Source organism: Eumetopias jubatus, unplaced genomic scaffold (genome assembly GCF_037043125.1).
Source record: "Eumetopias jubatus isolate StellerSeaLion01/CBP00866 unplaced genomic scaffold, mEumJub1_p1.0 scaffold_8, whole genome shotgun sequence".
NCBI classification, from domain to species: domain Eukaryota; kingdom Metazoa; phylum Chordata; class Mammalia; order Carnivora; family Otariidae; genus Eumetopias; species Eumetopias jubatus.
Window position 1 is genome coordinate 12,520,612 of NW_028274814.1, and position 23,299 is coordinate 12,543,910.

The window sequence follows — 23,299 nt, forward strand, 5'->3', positions numbered from 1 at the left end:
AGGGGAAGAAGTTAGTTTGAATTACAGAGTGGGGCACTTGGGAAGCAGACTGGGGACAGGCATGGCCAAAGCCGCTTTGGGAGCCCAGAGGACGTGTCTCCTTTTCCTCACGGGTCTTGCCCCTGGTACTCAGCTTAGGGGTGGACATCAACTCCTCCCACCATTTGGGGAGTCTGGCTGGGGTGATTTGGGGGTACACCTTCTCCCAATCCTGAAAACGCAACCTCGCAAAAGGACCACTCTTTCGTAGCCGTGATTCTAGGACCTTGGCTTATGTTGCAAGACGGTGTCAATCTTTTGTTTTGCTTTGGAAAGACTCGGAGTCACAGGTAGCAGTGAAAGAAAGGCAGTCTCTTTAATGCTGCAGCGCTATTAAAAGTTCTGTATTGTACCAGGGAGGGCCAAATGCCATCACCTCGGTGAACCACCTCTCCTCTGGACTCCCGCTGCCCACCGTTAGGTTCGTCTGACTTCTCCGCCTGCCCATGTCTGTGCCACCCCTTCCACAACTAGATGGAAGCCTTTTAAGAACAGGAACAGTGTCCAGTTAATGAGTATAGCAGTGAGAAGGCCAACAGTCCTAACCTTTATCGAGTGTGCATCTGTGTCAGGCTTTTTTTCTTAATTTTTAAAAACATTTATTGATTATTATTTTTTTTGGAGGGAGAGAGAGAATCTTAAGCACACTCCACACCCAATGTGGAGCCGGATGAGGGGCTCAATCCCATGACCCTGAGATCATGCCCTGAACCAAGATCAAGAGTCGCACACTTAACCGTCTGAGCCACCCAGGCGCCCGTCAGGCTCTGTCTTAAGAATTTTCCACACATCGAATTTAATCTTCTCAACAATCCTATGAGGTAGGTTCTGTTATTATTCTCCACTCACAGATGAGAAACTGAGGCATGGCCCAGGCTGCACAACCAGCACACAGCACGGGCTGATGGATTGTTGAATGAATCTGAGAAGCCCCTATGGTTTATTTCCAAGAGTATTTTTTTCAGATGCAACAATCTGTTAGTTGGATGATGAGCTTCAAAGATAATGTAGCGAGAGTCTAATAGTGGTTGAACAAAATCTGAAAACCTAGCAGCTCCTACCCAGCATCACCCATTTTAGCTGTTAAAGGAACCAAGGTGCCTTTCCGTTAAGTGTTGTCAGAGGCAGCCCGCACACACCTGGACTCAGTTTCCCTCAGTTTCCAAGGTCCTGAGGAGGCAGGCAGCACTTTGCTGGGTCTCAGGGTTATGCCTGAGCTGTGTTGAGTTGTTCCATACCCGGGGGACATGTCCCATTCTTCATGACATCGGCTGCAATTGACCATCCCCTGTAGAGCCCTGCCAGCACTCTGGGAAGTTGGAGGGTAAACTGAGGATGGGAGCCACCACCTGTGGTTAGCTGCTTACAAAGAATTCTCAGCTTGTCCGTACAGAGGAGCAAATAAACTGGTGCGAGTCAGCTGGTTGCTGTATGTATTTTAACATAGTTGTTGAGTTGTGATGGGACATGATTGACGTGTTGCAACATTTTAGGCCTACAAACTCTAAGATGACGACTTTCCGAGCCCTCCCTGAGACCTGTGATTACAGTTCATATGAGGAGAGACAGAATATACTATTTCTGATGAAGGCATCCCAGCTCTGTACACTTGAAGCTGAGGACCACTAACAACCAGGTGCTAAAGTAATAATAATTTACCCTTTACATCAAACCAAGTTAAATATTTTGGAGGCAAAAAACAATAGGCAGCTCCCTGAGACTGTTCCTGTTTGTGATTCATAATTTTGGTGTTATTTGCACTAACTGTTCTTCCCATTTTTCAAATGAATACACAGAGTGTCATGTTGACTCGCATGGGTCTCTCTACCCGGACGGTATTTTTTAAAATTGAGAACTCCAAAAGATGACAGTGACAATGATGGTTTATTTCTACTTTACTTCTACTGGAAATTAAAAAAGAGAAAGTAACACGAGCCCCTCTGGTCAATGAGGGTGGAAACTTTGTCCCCAGGTTTGCTTTCTGGTAGGCAAGCCTTGGGTAAGCCGCAGAGATGAGTGTCAACAGGTTACACCAGAAGGCACCACGCTTGCAATGCATTTATCAGGAACTCAGCATGACTCAGAAAACCAGTTCGTGTCCGGTTACACGTCACCGACAATGTCCTCAAAACCCAAACCATTTAACTCGGTGATAGTTACGCTTGTTCTCTGACTAGGAAGTAGTTCGAGGGACGACATACAAAAAAATAAGCATGCAGCCCTTTATTTAGTTTTGCAAAGTCTCTGCTTATAGTTCTGTATATTACATGACTGTGTTATACAAATACATTTATTTACAAAAAACACTCCAGCTGTGCAAACTTGTTGCTTTTTAAAAATGTGCGGGGAGCCCCCATTTCTGCCCATCCCGAGATAGAGTTTTAAAGCATGCATAAAAATTAACTTTGGTGTGGGAAAACTACTCTGTGCTGTCACATCCAGTATTTCTGATGTCTATTTATATATGTACAAAAGTTGATCAGTTGACAGAACCGTACAGAAGTGTACATGTTAAAATCCACAATGCAATAGTGTGGGTTGCCAGGTCTCTGAAAACAAAGGAAGGGGTTCGATACTGCAAAGAAAGCAACTAGAGAATCCCAATATGTTAAAAAAGAAAAAAAAAAACGAAAAGAAGAGAAAAAAAGAGAACGAAAGAAAAGTAAAGAAAGCTCGCTTGCTTGGGCTGCAAATCATCATACCTAATTTTCATGGCAGTGCAACAGGACTGATAAACTGCCTTCTACACGCGCCTCTGGGTTGGCTTGTGCAGAAGTTCAAGGGCATATTGTCTAGCACACTACTTTCACATGTACAATGCTATAGTATCAAAATGTTTTTGGCAAAAAGGATCTCGAAAGGAACCATGAAGTTCTGACAAAAATAGAAATCTGTAATAAAGCTAAATAACACTAAAATAAAAGGAAATATTATAGTATCTGTTTTACAATTTGTATAGTCACACTTGTGTATTTCTCTGTTCACGTCTAGTCTCCGTAATGAAAAATATTTTTGTACAAAACATACTAAAATTCTGGAATCATACATGTTTTACATGCTGAATACATCTCCCCCCCCACCCCGCCCAGTCTCACACTCACTCTTCTTTCCTGCCAGCCACTCTTTTGATAACACATGCTTACTTCATGTAACAGGTATGGAATAGAGACAGTAAACACTGTGTAATTACAACAGCAACAAAGTAAAAACAACAAAAACAAAAACAAACGAGCTTTACTGAAATCTATTCATCCAGTATTTAGCACATACTTAGCATTAAGCCTCACAGTACAGCAATATGGTACATTCTCTTGTGAAAACAGCTGTTGAAGACTGTTGAAAAAAAAATATATATTTTTTTTAAATGTAACTCCGACTTGTGCCTAACAGGATTTGGCCTTTAAGAGGTTTCCTTTGCTGTGGATGGGGTGGCTTTGCTTGAACTTCCATTCTGTGCCTTGTAGCTGGTGAGGCCGGGAGTATGGATGGTCCTGATGCTCTTGGCACCTTGATTCAGTGACGTGGGGGAGGCGGGGGAGGGCGGGGAGGAGGAGGAGGAGGGGGGGGAAGGGGCTGCTCGGCCGTTTTGAGTCTGCAGCGAGAATGAGAGATGGTGGCCTTTACCTGCATGAGTGAGGCTCTGAAACTTTAAGGAGCCATTAGAGACAGAGGGGATGAGGGAGGCAGAGGGGGCGGATCGTCCTGTCTGGGGGCTGAGAGGGTTAGAAGTAACCGATGGTTTAGTAGTAGGTGGAATAGGCAAGTTAGAGCTGTCGCCACTAGCAGAGGGCAGAGAACTGCTTTTCCCAGAGCTGGGAGAAAGGGCTGGAATCTTAGAAGCAGGTAAGGAGGGGAAAGTAGGCTTACAGTCCCCACCAGCTTTCTTAGCACTTCCATTAGCCTGTGAATAAAGATGGCGGGAGACAGTTTGTCAGAGAGCTGGTAACACGATCGATCCAGAGGGTCTGGCAACACAGCCCTTCTGAGAATCATTAAATCACAGAGACCAAACCAAACCGAACCAGTTCAAGGCCTGAGCTAAGTCCCGTTGTGCTGTCCTGGACCTGGCAGAAACCCCCAAAGCACAGAGCGCAGGATGTGCAGAAGAGGGAGAAAAAGGAAGAACAGGTGTCGTCGGTGAGAACAGGCACATGATCCCACTCCCCGTTCCCAGGTGCTAGGCTGGCCATGCGTCTGGGTGCTCACGGGGGTGGGGGTGGGGCTGGGGCATCGTGATGGACAGTTAATGTGCCTCGAATGCAATGCAGTCAGCATATCCGTTAGTACTGGTGACTTTCAGGGGAGGTCAAGGACAGGGGTGCCTCGGTTTCCCAAGGGGTTCTGATGAGCGACTCCCTTCACCAAAGAAAAGCCAATGGGCCTGGCACCCCGCGTTAACAGTTAAACTTTGGAGTCACATAGTCGTAAGCATGCAAAAGCGTGGTGGAAAGTTTAACAAAGGTTTTTTTAGACTTTCTTCATGCCCCAGATCCCGGATGTCTATGTAAACCGTATCTCACAAGGAAAACACAAGATTTGGTATAAACTAAGTCAGCAACTTGCTTCTTAACCGCAATAGCGTCCATCCGAAATTGGGTTTAAGGTAAAACTACCTGACGATATTGGCGGGGATCCTGCAGTTTGGATGGCTTGCCAGGCTTGTCCAGGCTTCCGGGTCTGCTCTTGGAGCTCATGGGGACCGGCATCCTGCTCGTCTGCGGGGTCCCAGCGGAGCCCTGGGGGAAGGAGCAGCGGGGCAGGGGAGGAAGAGAAGGAGAAGCACATGAGTGGGTTATCGCCGAGGGTCTCCCGCTGTGTGCAGAGAAGGTCAACGTGAGAAGCCACAGCCCTACATGCAGGACAGATCTAGGAGACGGACATCAGGAGACACCACTGGGGTTAATTTGAAGAATCAAACAGAATAAACTGCTCCACTACTGATCAAACGGATTTTAATGTGAGTATCAGAGCAATCATTTCAACAGCAAATGACCGGCCCAGCATCCTTGCGTTTACCCAACACCAATCAGCAACAGAGATAAAGAGAATCGATTAGCTGTTAGATACCTAGTTGTTGTTTTGAAGGTGAGGGAGAAAGTGTGAGAGAAAGGGATCGTGGAGAACAGACAAAAACAAAACAAAACAAAAAACAAAACACAACGAGCCACCTGAAAGGAAGCAAGTCAATCACAAGACACCTGTTGCTAATGGTGATTATGGCAGATGTAAGAAAGCAGCTGGGTCTTTTCACTTTCCATCAGACCAAGATACCTTACGTGAAGCCGAAGGTACGGACGAGGGGGGCTCTGGGGCAGTGGGAGCTTCATCCAGAACTAGCAGGGAGCGGGGAGAGGCCTCTGGGGCTATGTGGGGTGAGCTTGCAACAGAATCTCTGTTGGAAGAGCATGAAGCGTCAACTAGAGCTTTTGGACTCATTTCACTGATGGTGGTTTCAAGCTGTTTAATAGTTTGCTCCAGGCTGTCCAGCGTCCTGTAGGTATTTTTTCGAATTTCATCAGTTCTGGAAATCAGGGCTGGGCTCTCTGGACCGGGCGGCTCTGGTCTCCGAAGCATGCTTTTGGGGGTGTCTTCGGGTTGAGACCGAGTTATTTCAAATCGCTTGGCTTCCTTGTGCTGCTTCAAGGCGCCGTCTTCCTCCTCCTCCTCGTAGACCACCACCTGCAAAGTCTTCTTCCCCGTTTTGGTTCCTGTGCGAATCGCCTGAGTGAGAGCCACCAGTTGCTTTTTCGGGAATTTGAACTTGAACTTCTTCTTGGGGTTTTCAAACTGGTCATCTGTCCCGTCGCCCTTGCTTTCTGAACTTGGAGAATCTGCTTGGCTGAACTTGCCCCACTCCCTTTTATTCATTTCCTGTCCTCGTGATGCGTCAGCCCTGGCCGACAGGCAGTGTGGCTGTAACTCCCCGTCAGCCTGCCGCGCCGGTCCAGGGCCGCCAGAGGCCACCTCTTCGGGGAACCTTCGGGAAGCATTGTTCTGGACCCCTGGGTCTCCGTTTTCCTCTTCTTCCTCCTCCTCTATCTTTTCCTCTGTCATCATTCTCTCTAATTCCTCATCGCACTCCTCGAATATGGTCGAAAGTCTCTTATACGCAGACCGGATGTCCATGGGTTCGTCAAAGATGATGATAACTGGTTTCTTGTCCAGGCACACGACTGGCTCTTCGTTTTCAGTTCCTCCTTGTCGGGAAGTTGTCTCTTTTTTGGCATCAATATTAACCGTCTGTACATCTTCCCCCTTTTTGCTCACTATGTCTCGGACCTCCCCACTGGAGAGAACCTGGACTGCGGTTTTGGTAATCATGAAGGCAATGTTGTCGGGGGTCGCGTTTTCCTCAGTGGGAGAACTCGGGGTCGACTCCCCATCCTCGCTGAGGTTCACGTTCACATGCCGTGCCCCCTTAGGTCTCAGAATGACCTGGCCGAACTCTGTCATGGGAACCTCTTGATCTTGAGTTTTGACATCACATGAGCTCAATTCAGTTGACCTAGTGGGAGAGTGAAGGTCACACCTATCTGTATTTTCTGGTCCTTCTAGACTCATCATCTCCTTTGTCTTTCCATAATTCATCTTCTGATGCTCAGTGTCACATAGAGGGTGCTGTGGTCCTGAGCTCTTAGGTCCTTTGTTTATTTCAACTTCCAATGGACTAGTGCCAGGGTAGCTGGAGTTGACCTTAGACACATTTTTCTGGGAGTAGTTTCTACTGTCTCTAAATAAATTCTTGTTGGATATGGAATTTTCCTTCTTTTGGATGTCTGTTTTGTACTCTAAGGTTCTTGATGCATCAGAAATACCATTCCCCATTGCTGTTTCCCACTTAGGATGGTCAAGAGGTGCTAGAGCCCCTGCGGTAACCTGAGAGGGACAATGAAGGAGGGAAACCACACACATTAATCAGAAATGGATCTGCAAAAGAAGGGAATTAATCTGCACGGTATCATTTGGAACACAGATCTGCTAAACTCACCTTTCGGGATTCCATTTGGGGGCCATTTTCATATTCAACATCAGATTTCCGTACGTCTTCATGGAAAAATTCCAAATTCTGGTAGAACAGTGTAGGACATGTTACTCCACAAAACCACATCCCCCCAAGGTGGACTATCACTAAATTGTTCCTTTAATTTAACACTTCCAAACCATGCGGGCCAAGCACATTTGTTACACACTAGTCCAAAGCCTATATAGCTCTGTTTACCTTGGGTTGCTTTGTTCTCCAACTTCCAAAAATGCCCTGTGTTTGCACAAGACGAAAATCTCAATTAGCAAAGTATTTTAAGTGTTTTGAATTCTGTGAGGGAGCAGTTAAGAGAATAAAGGGACCGATTCTGTATCAACACGTTCTCCTTCCAGCATCTGATTGTGAGCCTAGCGGAATCTAACACGGGAAGAGGGGCGTGGCGCTGTCGAAAGCACAGTATCTCAGCAGGCAGAAGATTCTCATTCTAATCCAGACCTGCCACTTAACTGTGTTACCTTCGCTTTTCTGGGCCTCAGTTTTCTTGCTTATAAGCCGAGGAACTAGACCAGGAGATTTTTCATGTCCCTTCCAGCTAGGTCTTTCAGTACTATCTCTGCTTCTCTTACGGAAACTGTCCTATAAGGACTCTGCATTTGTTGGGTGTGGTACTTGGAGATGAAAAAATACCCCATAATTATTCCCCGGTCAAAGGGCAGACTGAAAAGGGACTTGCAGTTTTTTACTTGGACTCGCCACGTAACGTGTCACAACAACCTTTAAACTAACAATACCCAAGGCGATCATCAAATCCAAATTCAGAATGGTAATGTTGCCAAAATGTCTAAACATTTCCAAAGTAGACATGTGAGACTAAAATGATGGCCGTGACATCGTAATTCAGCTTTTAGTCTCTAAATCCTCCGACACGGAGCGAAGGTCCATTTCTGAGGCTCTCACCAAGATTCAGGGCGTGAGAAGCCAGCGGTGAGGGCCGGGTGTGGACAGTGCTTGACCAGGCAGCGTGGCCTTTTCCGGCACGTGTGTGTCTGTCCCCTTGGGCCCTGCCGTGATACTAACACTAGCCGTGTCTCATCATTTCCCAGGCACTGCTGCCTTCTCTTCTTGTTGCCGAAGCCCGAGAGGAGGAGGCGGTGATAGATGGAGCACAGTCCCAAGGAAGTTGTTTGGTGAAAGCAACGACACCGTAACAAAGCACAATAACCAGGCCCCGCCAAAGTCAACCCCGAGCAATCCCACCCCCTGTTACAAATGGAAAGAGCATCCAGACATCTTCAAGGGGTAACACACAAACAACAGAGTCAGTATTAATCACATGGAAACACCGTACAGGATACAAGGTACGTTAGCTACCCAACACCTGCCTCTTTCATTTGCCCTCGTCCCAGTAAGGCCTCCAAGTATGTGCAACGATTCAGCTGGTGGGGTTGAACAACGTCATGTCTAAGGTGGGATTTTAAACTTGGGTTATTAAACAACTAACACATCCAGTAAAAATGTCTGAAGAAGAATAAATGAGGTCTTGACCCCAAACATGGAGTTAGCGTACCATGCTAGGACTCGAGTGAGAAGTTACCCATGAACTGGACAAGGAATTGACATGTGTGACACCCGTGCAGCTGACGGGTCAGGTTGGCCTCTGTTCTGGTCGGTCCCAGCCCATGCCATACCCATTGTTAAGTATTTCAAGTGTCACCCGGGAACATACACATTTTAAAACGGATGTAGTAGCAGGCATACTCCGATGAAAGCCACTAAGATAAAGATGTCACAAGGGTAGGTTTCACATGACCTGTCATTTTTGTCACTGGGCTAGAAAAAAGAATGAGTGTATCAAAGCAGGTGCAAAACCCAAGTTTTCCAGGGTAGCTTGGTCACAAATGTCAGGTAATCTCACAATGACATCTTAGATACGCTCTCAGATGGCCAAGACTCTGTGTAAAAGGTAAGTAAGCCTCTTAATATCTGCTTATATAGGCCCTTAGGTTTGGATTGTTCAGACAACTGTGTAGCAGGCTCAAAATGCATATGGGCAATCAACCAAAATCATCAGAGACATAGTTATAGGAAAATTGCATACAAGTGAAGTACTTACTAAGCTAGCGCTTCATGACAATAGGAGAAAATTTTAAAAAAATATTTGATTTATAGAAGAGTAGATGAATAGACCACAGAGAGGTTAATAATGATACAAATTTGAGGACAAGTCCGATACTCATGGTTATTATGAAATAGGTCAATCTCCTGAGTATAATGATCTACAATAAAGCACTAATGTCCCTACAAGGCTCTTACTACAGACCTGCTTATCTGAGGAACTCGACTGAGATGAACGGAACCGGAAGGATATGGCTTTCTAATCGCAGGGCAAGAAATCTCATGCAACTTTTTCGCCAATTAGCAAAATTCTATGAGACAATGATTGTCTCTAGAGGGATCTTCCAGAACTTCCCAGTTCCCAGGCAGCACTTTGGCCAGAAACAGTCCCATTAGCCCAGGCATGCCCTGTGACCCAGGGTCTGCGACGGCCTTTCATGAGCTGGTTTTAATAAGGCCACGTAGGGCAATCCCAAGAGCAATGTATTTCCAGTATGGTGTCACATGGGTTCAATCCAAATTAACAGGAGATTTTCTTCATGAGAAAGATTTATCAATAATAGTCTCATAACCTCTGCTGGTGCAGGCCCCCTCACCTGGCCTGTAACAGTTCTATACGTCAGTTATGTGGCAGATGCAGTTTGCAGGAGGCCTCGTGATGGCCGTGAGACAGGGAGGAGGAGCACGGCCTCCCTGGCAGGGCCTCACGGCTGGGAGCTACAAGCCCCAGGACTGTATCTCTTGAAGGATTATGTTAGAACAGCCCTCTGACTTGGGATCCTCTATCTCCCATCACTGAGCTTTCTTATACAGGGAATGAGGTACCCACCTGGTGTCGCTAGTAGGCTACACGGCGGCTGATTTGTTTGACTTTATCTAGGGGATGCTAGAACCTTCGATTTCCGAAATAAACGTTCCTGGCGAAAAATGCTAGGACTTGAGTTGGTCATGATGTCCTGGTGTGTAAACAGAGGCTTCCTTCAGATAAGATGGCTCTATATCCAAAAATCTAGATGCAACTTAAAGAGTTGACGTTTAGACAATCAGGCCAAGATCCTTTCCCTAAAGTACTTAGGTAATGACAGCAAATTTTGTTTCAGAGCCTGGACATCTGTCTTGAAGCCATCAGGATGCCACGATGTGTATTAGCACTAAACCCAGACTGGACTTACTGTCTTGCAAGGTATAGTTTGAGAATGTGTAGTACCTAACAAAAATTCTGTCTGGCATTCTCGAACATGTGTGCAGATACATATGTGTACGTTCCCATGAGGACACACCTGTGGATGGTGACAGGCATACAGCTCTGCCGTGGGTTTTCTTCCCTGAATCCAAGGTTTGCAGCTACTTCTGATGTAGGTGTGTTGAACCTAGAAGATCTGTTAAAACTTGGAAAAAGTGCTACACACTCGACTGATGTTTCTATTTTTTCCCCGGAGTTCTAGAAAAATCTTGCAAGGCGTACGTATGTATACTCTTCGGTTTGGGAAGATAATGCCTAAAATGCTGCACAGACTATTGCGTGCTGCATGCAGGAACACTGAGGTCACTGATTAATCTCCGATTAAACCTAAGGCTGTGTCTCCATTAGTTTAAAAAAAAAAAAAAAGGCGAGAGAAAAAAGAGAGGGCACAGAAGGACAAACACAGGAGCGGTGTTAGTGTCAGGGCTAGGAAAGAAGGACCATCGGCCTGGGTGGCAAATGTGTCACCGCCACGTTACCTTCTTCTCCTTGGGTGGGACCGTGGCCCCCGGCCTAGTGTCTTTAACGTGACTGTCAGCCCGGCACTGCTCGGCATGACTGTTTGAATTTACATCCATAAAGGAACACTTCTGGAATGCCTGAGGGATTAAAATACTGAGGTTAACCGGGGATCCAGGTGCAGGGAGGAGGAAGGAGGCAGGAGGCAGAATCCAGAGACACGGAGACCTGAGCCCAGGCCTGCACGCAGGTCACACGGGGCCAGGGAGGCAGTGTCTGCGAAACGGGCTCTGCATTTGGGCCTCAGGGAGCAAAGCTGAGGGCTGAGCCAGGGGCAAAGGCTTCTTTCCTGTCTGCGCCCGGCAGGATTAATGGACAGAAGCCTTGAAAGGAATGCCCTTTCTTCCAGAACCTGATTTACATGTAATAGGGCTTCTTGCTTTGACCTTTAAAAAAATGTTGAATATATAAATGAATTAAAACAAGAAGCTATCTTTCTTTTTTCTTGGTCATTTTCTTTCTTTTCTTCTTCTTTTTTTTTAACCAGCTTTCTTGAGGTCAGAGAAAAAAGGGCACAGAATATTGCAAACCTCTCAATCGTACAACAGAAGTAATCCTTACCAATTTACTGTCTGCCGTAGTGAGGGACTCCCATCCTCTGAGGGGTTCTGAAGTGCATTAGAATAAAGTGATGATGCTCTTTAGCACCCGGGGGGATTCTGAGCGGTCTCGGGGTTGCCTAAGCCTCTAGCCCTGTCTGTGAAAACTATCTGGTTTGGTTCTAGGAGCCCACGTCGGCTCACGTGAACATGGGGTGAGGAAGGCCAGTTCTCAGACGGACAGAAAGCACAGACTGTATCTCTGGGGCAGAGAGAGGGAGGGACAATATGATCGTGAAAGCAAGAAAGATGAAGGACCCCAGTGTCCAGCTTCTTGAAATCAGTGGTTCTCAACTCAACTACATGTCACCTTGTTAAAAAACAATTCTGTTACCCAGGCATCACCCGGAGAATAATTCATTCAGAGGTCTTTTTTTCTTTTTTAAAAAACTCCCCCAAATAATTTGAATGCGCACCTGGGACTAAAGACCAGTTATTTAAATGAAAAAAATCCCAAATAATTGCGTCGTATTTTCTTAATGTCAAGTATGCTCCTTTGGGAAGAACTCTGTAGGCAGAGAGAATAACCCATGCCCGCACCGAGCTGACCATTTCAGGACGGGTCCTAAAATATAAATGAAGCCAATGCCTGGGGCCTTGCTGGCCTGCTCTCCCCCTACTGCACTCGCTCTCCCCGTGCCTGAAGCGCTGGCTCCCCCTTGCAGTCCCTCAGACACCCCAGTCCTTGCTGGCCCTGGAGATGCCCACTAAGGCCACTCGCCATCTCCACTGGGCTGTCAGACCATGGACTTGGGAGCCTGTGGCTTCTTCTGATGCCTGGTACCCTGGAGCAGACAGGTGCCCCACAGTTTCATTCTGGAGGTTGCACCTGCTCCTTGTCCTGCCTGGGGGCATCGAAGTCCAGAGCCTGCGACTGACCTTCTGAGGCAGCAGGTTGGGTCCCTGTCCCCCGCAGGAGAGCTGCCTGGCTTTGGCTAAGTTAGGCTTAGAGCACTTTATTCACCAGTATTACCAATACTACAACAAGGAGCCAAATACTCCAGCCTCTGAAAACTTTCAGTCAAAGAAAGCATCCGCGGTATGTAGGCCTCAGTGGAGGGAAATGGTCTCAAGCCACGAGCTCGAAGAAGCTGGAACAAAGAGATGACTTCTGATTGGGGGCTAGTGAAGGATTATTCACAAGCCTAAAGTCTCTGCTTCTTGGATTAGTAGTGACTGCTCACCTTGCACGGATTTAAAATCACCTACTGCTTTGTCGTCCATTTGAGCCAAACTGGGCCGTGATCAATTCTTACCATGCTTTGGGGCAGATGCTATAATGAATGGTCCCAGAACCTGCCTCCACATCTTCGGACAAGGCCCGATACCCCAACAACCAGCAGGCTTGTCATTGCCAGTGTCCTCAGCCAGGGGGTCCTCACTGGATCACTGAGTGACAGACACCTCCACACTCTCAACTGTTGCATGCGTCCCTAACCTTAGCAATCTATGGTTCTTACGAATGACACTCTCTAACCATTCAGAAAACCTGTCTGGAAGCTGACTGGTGGGAGGGATGTCCCAGGCCAGTTTGGGAGTTTTAGTGAGGCTCGGAAGGGCTCACCCATATTCATAAATCAACCCAGCAGCCCTGTGAATCCAAACAGCCCGATTTTGGCAGTTACCACCAAGGAAAAACAGAACTGCCGCGGTAGAAATGACACGGTTTGCAAGTCTCTCTACTCCACGTGAAGAATGTGGATCTGTGGGGCCTTCACAAAACCACGAGTACACTGGTGAACAGGCAACATGTTTTGGAGCCCTACGTGGTTGTGGTCTGACCATCTGACCATCCAAAGGGGGGAAAAAAATCCTACAATAAGTATGGGTCAAAGTGAAATATTCTACGAACAGACTTTGGTCTGGGAATTGTGCATATGTCTCTGGTTCGAAAAGTTCTTAGAACGTACAACCAAGGTAGATTCACAGCTATGATTTGAATGTGGGATAAGCTTTGAGTCTAGTTTCTGTACCCCATCCTTAATCCTATGGATGGAGTCTGTCAATTAGTTAAAAAATAAAAATCCAGAACTAATACATAAAGTATCATTTCTCAAACAGGCCAAAGAAAATGGGAATCGTTCAACTTGTCAGAATATTTGAAAAGGTGACACTGACACCGAATGGGAGCCTGGTATGGAGAGCAGAAGGCCTAAGGGCAGCCATTCGAGTATTAAAACCAAAGGATGGGACCCCACTTGAAGTGGGCCTTAGTCAGTCCTTAGGAAGACAAGACAATGGCTGGTATTTCTGATCCCTGTCTTAATTGCTTTTGAAATGAAGCCGAGTATTAAGACTAAAAGCAAGGAAAGCAAATCCTCTCAGCCAGAGCTAGGAAAACTTGCAATTGATCTTCTGTATAAACTTCCCGAGCTATTTTGTGAAATGATCATTCCTTACACATGTCATGAGGTACCCCGAGAGCCTAGTTCAGCGCCATCTTGGAAAAGTGGAAGCCAAGGCCAGAAGATGCAGCTTTTGGGGCCTAAGTCCAAAGGCTCCTGGCCAACCCTCTCTAGCTAATGAATCTGTGAGAGACACAGCCAGAGAGTCCTAGATATGAAGGCAAGGAGCCATAGTCAAGTCACCTCATCCACGTACCTGGAGTTCTGCCATTATTTTGTCTCCTTCCTCTTCTTCCTCCTCATCCTTTGAGGAGGAGATAGTAACTGGTGGTGGGGATGGGGTCCAGGCAGAAGCAGGCTCCTCTGGACATTTTGTGGCTCTAGCCTGGGGGCTTGGTACAGCATCTTCACTGCTTGCCTGTGGAAGATTCAAATCACAGATACTGGCTTAACCCCTGCAGGTGCTGGTGAAAAGAGGGCCAATCACGAGAACACACGTTCCCTTACTGTCTGGTGCGTTGGCTTCCTAACTCTTCAAATCGAGTTCAAAGACTATAATATCCCCTTGCATTTAGTTTGGGTTTTTTGTTTGTACAAGCTGTCATTTTGGTGAATGGATTGAAGATTTTTAATAAAACTGTAACTACTCAACATTTGGTGCCTTTAAGAAAGGCCCGCCCATGCTACATCTCCTCGGAAATTGTATTTCACATTTAGCACAAAAGACAGAACTTGCCAAGTGAAATGGAAGCGGGAGCTCATTGAGCATCTTTCTGTGCAAACTCTCACTCCTATGTTAGCTAATCTCACTTAGCTTTGTAAGATGGTCTTTCTTTGGCTTCCTCTTCACCCCTCATTTTCAATCTTATGCCGCCTTGCTGGGGAAGTAGCTTGTGATTTGCATTTTACATTGTTGCAGCTAGAAGTCAAGTAAGGATAAAGCTCGTAGTGCTGAGTCTAGTCCAATAACACCAGCTGACATTTTCCCATCTGTGGGGCCTTCCTGTGATGTAGCTTAGTCAATTCTCTCCTTCTCTGCCTTACTACTTGTTGTGTTCTAAAGGAGAATAGAGAGAACCTTGTCTAAGGGTATCATTTGAATCCAGAGACCAGTTTATCAGCGCTTAACCCATCAGACCTTAGCAGTGGTGTTCTCCTTCCTGCTGGTGTAGACCACGTCGCCGGACCTCGTGGTGGTGAGCCCTGATCCTGGCAGGTAGCTCCGCCGAGGGGGCGGGGGAGGAGGAGGTGGGGACTTACCCCCCAGCTTGTCCAAGTCTTGTTCTGGATTTGGAGAGTCTTCTGGAAAACAGGGTATCATTGAAAAATAATCTCTTTGCAAGATAACGTCCAGAACAGTGTATTTCTAGAAACTCGATGCAATCTGACTTAAACATTTCTCTAGTCTCTCCCTAGTGTGATGATTAAAGGTATGGACCCTGAAGCCTGACTGACTTGAAATCTCAGAAAGATCCTGCACAAGTTCAATAACTTCTCTCTCTGCCTCGGTTTTCTCATCTGTTAAATGGGTATTATTATGATCTTCTTCACTGGGGTCCTGTGAGGATGCAATAACTTAATATCCGTGAAGCATGTGGAACAGTGCTTACTGGCTTATTGTAAATGCAATGCAAGTATGAGCTCTCCTTATTCAACAAAAAAATCTGGGTATTCCTTGGAGAGATGAACTATTGGAGCCTAAAGACAAATCCAGGGGTACCTGGGTGGCTCATTCAGTTAAGCAGCCGACTTTTGGTTTTGATCTCAGGGTTGTGGGATTGAGCCCCACATTGGGTTCCGTACTCAGCGTGGAGTCTCTTTGTCCCTTTCCCTCTGCTCCTCCTCCTGCTCCCTATCTCCAAAATAAATAAATAAAATCTTAAAAAAAAGACCAATCCAGAGCCCCCCGCATAGCCTCTAAAGCCTCCATCCCTCAAGTCTGAAAGACAGTGTGAGCAGGAAGGGCTGGAGCAGGGGATGCTAGAAGAATCTGGCCACTGAGGGCCAGAAGGCAAGTGGGAGGCAGACGGAACAAAGTCAGGGAGAAAGTGGATTTTTGGTCCCAGTTGTGTGATTGGAAACGATTCTTTGCTAATGAAAGGAGGCAGTAAACACAGAACTGCAGAAGTATAAATGAGGACAGACACCAAAGATTAGAAAATGCAGATATCTGATTAGCGTTCTTCAGAAAACTGCCCCCAAAAGGCACTTAATAAAATTTAAATGGTGGGTCCCATTCCTGCCTTTATCAATATTCCTCAGCTCTGCCCTTCACCAGCAACTCAACCCAAGAGCTCACTAAAGCAGGAGAGCCAGAAATTCATGGTCCGGAGCTTCCAAGTGGGCTATGCCCCAGCTCTCTCTAACAACAACGTGCCCTCCTTGGAATGTGTTTGTCTCTTCTGGGCAACCTAGTCAGAGCTGTTTGAGGAGTTTCTACTTAAACGTATAATAAGGATGTGGGTAAATCATCGGGGTGAAATGCCCACGATTACGTGTAGTGGACGGTTTTAGTCTCATGCATGAGGGTGCCGGCTACAAGGCCCAAGCAGCACTGGGCCACCTGGCTGGTGCCTAAGCCAGCAGCCTGGCCTGGGGATGGCCTCGTCGGCTTCGTGGGTCCCTCCAGGGACTGGCACAGGCTGATGGGCCCCGGAGGAGGGCCCAGGTCTCCTCTCCTGTGTAACGACAAAGACAGGCTCTTTGTTTTTTTTGTCGTCGTCGTTGGTTTTGTTTTTGTTTTGTTTTTTTAAAGATTTTATTTATTTATTTGAGAGAGAGAGAAATATCGAGAGAGAGAGAGCGTGAGCAGGGGGGAGAGGGAGAAGCAGGCTCACCGCTGAGCAGGGAGTCCGATGCAGACTCGATCCTGGGATCATGACCTGAACTGAAGGCAGATGCTTAACCCACTGAGCCACCCAGGCGTCCCCAAAAGACTGCCTCTTTGACCAGCTTTGGTGAGGCTCCTCTGAGCCCTTTTCTCCATTAGGTTTGCCCTTGGTCAGCTCAGCCCAGTTTTAGCGAAGAATTCTACTAAGTCAATTTAGCAAGAATCCCCCGTTCTTGACATCTGATTGGGTTCTTCATTCCCCACCCTGGACATCCAAGCCCTTGGCCTGCCTTTAGCAAGAACCTCCCTATCCTTGATATGCTGCATTCAGAGTTGAGTTCAATTTCTCTCCCCCACTGCAGTGGTCTTGAATCAAGTCTTCCTTGCTCTTTTTAACACATAGCTCTGAGAATAATTTTTCTTTAACACAGAATGAGGCTATAGTCCCTAAAACTTTCCACTGATGTTTAAGAGCTCTCAGTCCATCCCCTTTATTGAAGTAGTCAGTGCACACAAGAGGAAATACAAAAAAGTTTTTTTTTTTTTTGAACCCTCGGTGTAGAATTTTACCTCATTAGTAAACACAAATAAAAAAAATAACATCCATGCCAAATAAGTAACTCCCTCCCCGAGTGTCCTCAGCCCCAGTTTTGCAGTGTTTAGTTCCTAGTAAAAGCGTTTGGGTGTTCCTACATCTGAGCGTCGTGTGGCTTTAGTGCATTTGAAGTGAAAGCCTTTTGGGGTTGTTTGCAAACAGCTGTCTGGTTCTCATCATTGTGTCCACGGTCCCCACCTCATCCTGGGACCCTGTTCTCCCACAAGGACCCTTGGTGACCAGAAGCCCAGCCAGCCTGCAGGCTCCTGGATGAGGGAAGAAGCCTTGTGTATGGCAGATGTGTCTCGAGGGTGATTAGGCCCAAGGGCACCTGGTCCCTGTGCCAGGACCCTATACAGGTCACTTCCCTCTGGTCTGGTTTTGCCCCAGGTCCTGCCTTGATGAGCACCGTGTAAACCTCCTTGTGTTGTGATAATCGGGCATTAAATGACAACTCTGGACAAAAAAAAAAAAAAAAAAAAAAGTGATAGAAACCAACGTTTGCAGGTAACGGCTTGTACCCTTATGCGTTTCTGGTAGCCTGTACATTAGTGGACTCTTTCTGACAAGAAATCAGGCCACGTGTTAAAAAAACCAAAAACAAGGGGGCATCTGGCTGGCTCCGTCAGTGGAGCGTGCGACTCTTGATCTCAGGGTCGTGAGTTCAAGTCCCATGCTGGGTGTAGGGTTTACTTAAAAATAAAATAAAAACAAAAAGAACAATAAGAGCATTTTAACTGAGTGAAAAATACTTTGGAGACTAATTTCTTAAAAATACTTCATGCAATTTTTTTAATCTGAAGGAAGAAGAAGCCCAAATGTGGTAAATTAACAAAATTTAGTGTTATTATTTTTGCTGTATAATCATGGAGAAGGAATGGTTCTATTTATAACTATTTTTTATAATTTACTTGTGATTCTAAAACATCCAGGGACTATCTGACAAAATTAATAAAGGAAAGAGCCAAATTAGGCCAGATAGAAACGGAAGGGGATAGATCCTTACCCATGAGAAATTCCTCACGGGAACTCTGGGAGAAAAGCCGTCTTGGGGAGAGCAAAGACGCCCCTCCCAGGCCCCTTCCTTCCTAGGCACGTGCTGCCTCACCCTCCAGGTCCCTAAACAGGCCTCACGCAGCCGGCAGGTGGGGAAAGGAGGTAGAAAAACTTAGCACGGACTGATGGGGAGAGTTTCCGTGAGTGGGATTTTAGAGGAGTTTTGGGGAAGGAAAACCTGAGACAGGGTTTCAGTGGTTATAAACTGTATCTACTTTCATGTTCCTGGACATGCGAGTCAGGATGGCGATTCCTTTTCAAATTAATTTTAGTTCCTGGACGAGGCATCACTGAATGTGGCTCCGAGACACTGGGCTGCAAGTAAAATCATGTCTTTGTACACAGCTCTGAAATCAGAGTAAGGTGTGGTGCTTGTTGGTTGGAGATTTAGTAGGCTGGGTTTTCTAACAGTTATTTTATGTTGTTAGTGACACATTGATGCTTAACTTCCAGAGTTCAGTTGGTTTAATATAGAATCTAATAATTTTAATTTAAAAAATACAATTTTGCCTTATGATCTAATATCCCCTTGGGAGCTCATAAAGGCTGGCATTTTCTTCCTGCAGCATATGAAAAGCTCTTACTTTAAATGCAGCCCTCATAGTCTCCCAGCTGGTGCTGTGAAGTGTCATAAATTCATAGGAAATATAGAAGCTAGGGATCTAAATTTTACCTTACTGGGCACTACTCTAGGGCCCTAACGCAGAACACAGTTTCCCTACTATGGTTTTGGTGAAAAAGTAAGAGTGAGAATCTAGTGATACCTGAGGATTTGTTCTTCCAGTTTCACAATTTTATAAAATTCTTGAGAAGTGAGAGATTGGTCCTGTTGGCCATCACGTGCTTAAGTGGGCAGCCAGCCTGCTCAGCTCGGTGAGCACCTCACCTGAAAGTTCGAGCTTGTCTCCTGGGGCATCGCCCTTTGGGTGCAGGCCCAAGGCTGGTGGCATCTCCAGGTTTGGAATTGACTTCATGATATTGGCCTGAGCTTCTTCTAGTAGCTTCTCAAACTCTTTCCCGTTATAGTGGTCCAGATTTTGCCTTTTCTCTTCCCATTTCCTTTCTGCTTTCTGAAGGAAAATCGCAAGTGAAGGAAGTTTAGCAACCAGAGGGAAAGCTAATTAGGGATTTCATGTCGGTGTAGGGGGGAGGTGTGACACAGGTAAAATGTTGACAAAATAAGGCTCTGGTATGTGTGCTGAGGGACATTTTTGTACCTCAGACCAACCTGCCTCTGTGCTCGCTGCCACGTAAGCCCAAGTGATTGATATTCATTCACAGAGAAGCAAACTCAAGAAACCCAAATTCATTCATTAACTGATTACTGAGCATTTATTGCTACTTTCCCAATAGTAGTAAAAAGGACACAGGGATACGCTTTCAAAAGTATGCATCCCATAACCAAGTTTCTGTTCACGAAACTGAATTTTCATCATAGAGGAGATGTGCAAACGGACAAGAACAAAACCAAAACATTCATTGGGAACAAAGACTCCTACACCTCCAGTCCACGTCTGCCTAAGAATTGCTATATGGCCTCTGGGTCAAACGTTCTTACATATAAAATGGGGGTTATTTAGATTACCTCTAAGCTCCACCAAGTTCTACAGTAGGGAGAAATACAAGAAATGCATTTTTAAATACCCATACATTTTTGAAAAGAACATTTTCGAAAAGAACATTTTCCTGTGATTTTTGGGGCAGCGCAGGAATCATTCCAGATGGGCCGAGGGGAAATCAGCAGCAGGATTACTAGGACCCCACAACGTAAGAATGGGAAAAGACAGAGGAGATCGCTTTCTCAGCACACTTTACATAGGAGATGCTAGGGCCCAGGGAGACAAGGATTTGTCCAAGAGTCACGCTACGTAAACCCGAGTCTCCGCCATCACCATCCTTACCAACCCCTCCTCCGCTTTCTTTGTCCTTCCTAGCATTTATTATCACCTGGCATACACTGGTTCTCGATCTCTCCCTACAAGCAGGTACGTTTCTTGAAAGCACGGGTTTTGTCCCTTCAGTTCACTGCCTGCGCCAGAGCCTGTAAGGACCTGGTTGTGAAGGAAGCTCCCCCTCATTCGTCAGCAATGGAGTGGGCAGAAAGGCCCAGGCCCCCTTTCTGCGGATCGGGGCATTTTTAGAGATGACTCGCAAGTCAAAACTTAAAATACACACACATCAATGATAACTGTGCCCAGTGGGTTCTCAATAGATATCTGTTAAATAAACGGGTCGTCCTACTGACATCATTTCCATATGGACACGTACGAAGGGGCAGATCCACTCATTCTCAGGAGGAAACGGGCTTCCAGGCTGCGCTCCTGCCCCACAGGGCAGGAGAGGATCGAATCATCGTCAGGCAATCACATTTCACCCCTCCTGTGAGATGCATTTTGTGAGTGGCTGACTTGGATTAGGGCACAGCTACTGACTTGGGAGCAGGCAGAAGCTACCTAGCGTTCAGAGGCCTGGTTGCCAGGACCGCGGCCGTGGCCATTTGAAGAGGTTATTTGTCTCTTGAGACCTGCATTATCCACCGCCGACCTGTGAGAGAGGCAGGAGGGTCAGGGCCAGGGTCCGGGGTAAGGAGCGGAGGACACGAGGGGGCAGGAGGAAGGAGGCAGCAAGCTGTGCTACTCGGGCATGGACACCAGCTCTTAGATAAAAAGAATCTTTAAAAACATGGCCTGTTTTCTGTTCTGTGATGTTAAGGCCTAGTTTTCTCTTTCCATTTTGACAGTCTCTGCCTTTCATCCCGAGACGAGGCTAACTACTTCCTATCCTGCACCCTTAATCCTAGACCCGCCCCCTTAATCAAGTCTGTACATTGTTTCAGAGTGATTTTCTGAAGATGCTATTTTTTATCGCCGGTCCAAGCAGCAACATTTTTCTGGATGCCCACACCATGACCCTGAGGCATCTCGGACTGCCCTGCAGCCTGTCTTGCCAGCTTCCTCTGCCCTGTCTTGTTCCCATTACACAGGTTTCCTCGTGTCTCCCTTTGCTCCGGCTGTCCTCTGCCCCAGCCCGCCCTCACCACCCTGGTCGGCTCACCCAGAGTCTACTGATTTTCCGAGACCACTAGCAAACCCCCCGAGGGCCTGCATGCACCAGGGCTAAGCCTGGGCCCGCACGCACTGGCTGGGGAGCGCTGACTCACATTTCTCCCCAACTGCACGTTCCCCGACATCCTGCTGTAACTTGAAATCAGTGATCATGGGAGAATACACCACAGAAATGGGCAAAGTCTACAAATCAGGGCGTTCCCCCCGCCAAGAGAGCCAGTGTTTAAACACTTCCCAGCACACCGGGGCTTCACCTTCCTACTCTTCTTGAAATCCGATGACCTTTCTCTTAATCTGGCCACTGAAACCCATTTTTAGGGCTAAAAATCTATCTTTGAGATAAATGTTTATATATATTTGACAAAAATTTATCTTTGATACATATACACGTGTACATATTATCTTTACAACCAGACGATAAATCTTCGAGGGAAAGGACCAGGTGTTATTCCTTTATGGGGCTACGAGAAAGGGAAATAGGACCCTACCTCAATAGATACCGCCCTATTCTTGGCACTCACGCTGTGGATTTCCTCGATGAACAAGCTCTGCATGGTGGAACCGTTCATGGGCGTCTGTGGGGACTGCGGAGCCTGAGCGGACAGCAGAGCGGAGGTCCCTTCCTGAGCGGCGGCTGGAGGGCTGGCCGGGTGGGGACCGGTCCCTGCAGGCAGATGGTGAGCCGGGTTCAGCAGGGCGGCAGAGAGCTGGGAGGGCTGGATGAGCACAGGAGAGCTCTGTGCGTGGTGAATGGTCAAGGGCACCACTTCCGACTTCACGTCGCCGGGGACTCCTGCCACGGGGAGGGGCTGGCCCGAGGTGTGGGGTGCCTCCTCCTGGTTCTTCAGGACTTCGGCGGCCGTGGCCTTCTCCATCGCCACATACTGAGCGGACTGGGCTGCATCTGTACCTTTCAAGAGCCCGTCGGTGACGTGTCTGGGAGAAACCAGGCACAGCAACATTAACTCTTAAAATGGGTACCTTCCATTTTATTTTTATGGCGTAAGCTCGAACGCTGTGTTATCCCAAAGCCAGGCAAGCTATTCTTGCAAAATTAAGACATTCAAAAACCCAGAGTAGCAGCTCAGGGTTGGGGGTTTCCATAGCAACTCCCTAATGCCCTCCAGCTGCCTCCCAGCTGGCTGATAGCTGCGTTCTCAGTCCTTCCCTCGCGAGATGGTCTGTCTCTTGCTTTCCACTAGCGCGGTCTTGCCCAGCCGGATGCCATCCTGTCACTATTTGTGTGGCGGTGCACAGTGAACATGGGACTCTAACAATAACTCCTGTAGCCAATCCTGGCTGGACAGCCCCTCAGGGAGGCTCACTTCCAACCCCCAAAACTTCCTGAGCCCTCCACGTTCTCCTCCTTGCACTGCCAAACCCCCGGGGAGGGCAGTTCATACAGCTAAGCCTTGAAAAGCGGGGGTTTAGGGGTCCTGACCCCCTACCCAGTTGAAAATCCATGTGGAACTTTCGTTGCCCCCAAAAAACTTAACTACAAATGACCCACTGTTGACCAGAAGCCTCACCTACATCATAAACAGTTGATTCACATATATTTTGTATGTCATCACTGTATTCTTACAATAAAGAAAGAAAAGAAAATATTAAGAAAATCACAAGGAAAAGAAAACACATTTAGAGTACTGCCCTGTATTTATCGAAAAAAATTCCTACACAAGCAGACCCATGCAGTTCAAACCCGAGTTGTTCAAGGGGCAACGGTGTTCTCATTCCTTGTGCCTGCTCGTCATGTGGCTCAGCCTTGTGTGATCAGGCTTCCCCACCTGGACTCGACGGCGCCTTTCTGCAAGGTCCACAGTGACTTCAAATCTAGCAGCTGGGTTGGTCCTCGTCGTCCTCTGCTTTTTGGGGTCATTTGATGCCATTTGTCGATTTCCACCCATGGCG

The 23,299-nt window shown here is 46.9% G+C and overlaps 1 protein-coding gene across 5 annotated transcripts in view; it reads right to left on the minus strand.

Annotated features, from left to right (window-relative positions):
- Positions 1–3,439: 3,439 nt before the first annotated feature.
- KIAA1217 (KIAA1217 ortholog) overlaps positions 3,440–23,299 on the minus strand; it is a 282,087-nt gene continuing 262,227 nt past the window's right edge. The window contains exons 14-23 of one of the 5 annotated variants that reach the window (XM_088025526.1): positions 21,877–22,324; positions 19,210–19,393; positions 14,981–15,144; positions 14,099–14,260; positions 10,859–10,978; positions 7,259–7,294; positions 7,028–7,105; positions 5,311–6,915; positions 4,653–4,775; positions 3,440–3,940 (exon numbers count right to left, since the gene is read on the minus strand). In XM_088025526.1, the coding sequence (XP_087881652.1) occupies positions 3,440–3,940; positions 4,653–4,775; positions 5,311–6,915; positions 7,028–7,105; positions 7,259–7,294; positions 10,859–10,978; positions 14,099–14,260; positions 14,981–15,144; positions 19,210–19,393; positions 21,877–22,324 (3,421 nt within the window). The remainder of the gene's footprint in view (positions 3,941–4,652; positions 4,776–5,310; positions 6,916–7,027; positions 7,106–7,258; positions 7,295–10,858; positions 10,979–14,098; positions 14,261–14,980; positions 15,145–19,209; positions 19,394–21,876; positions 22,325–23,299) is intronic. The other 4 variants (XM_028114194.2, XM_028114195.2, XM_028114196.2 and 1 more) reach the window with 4 other exon arrangements.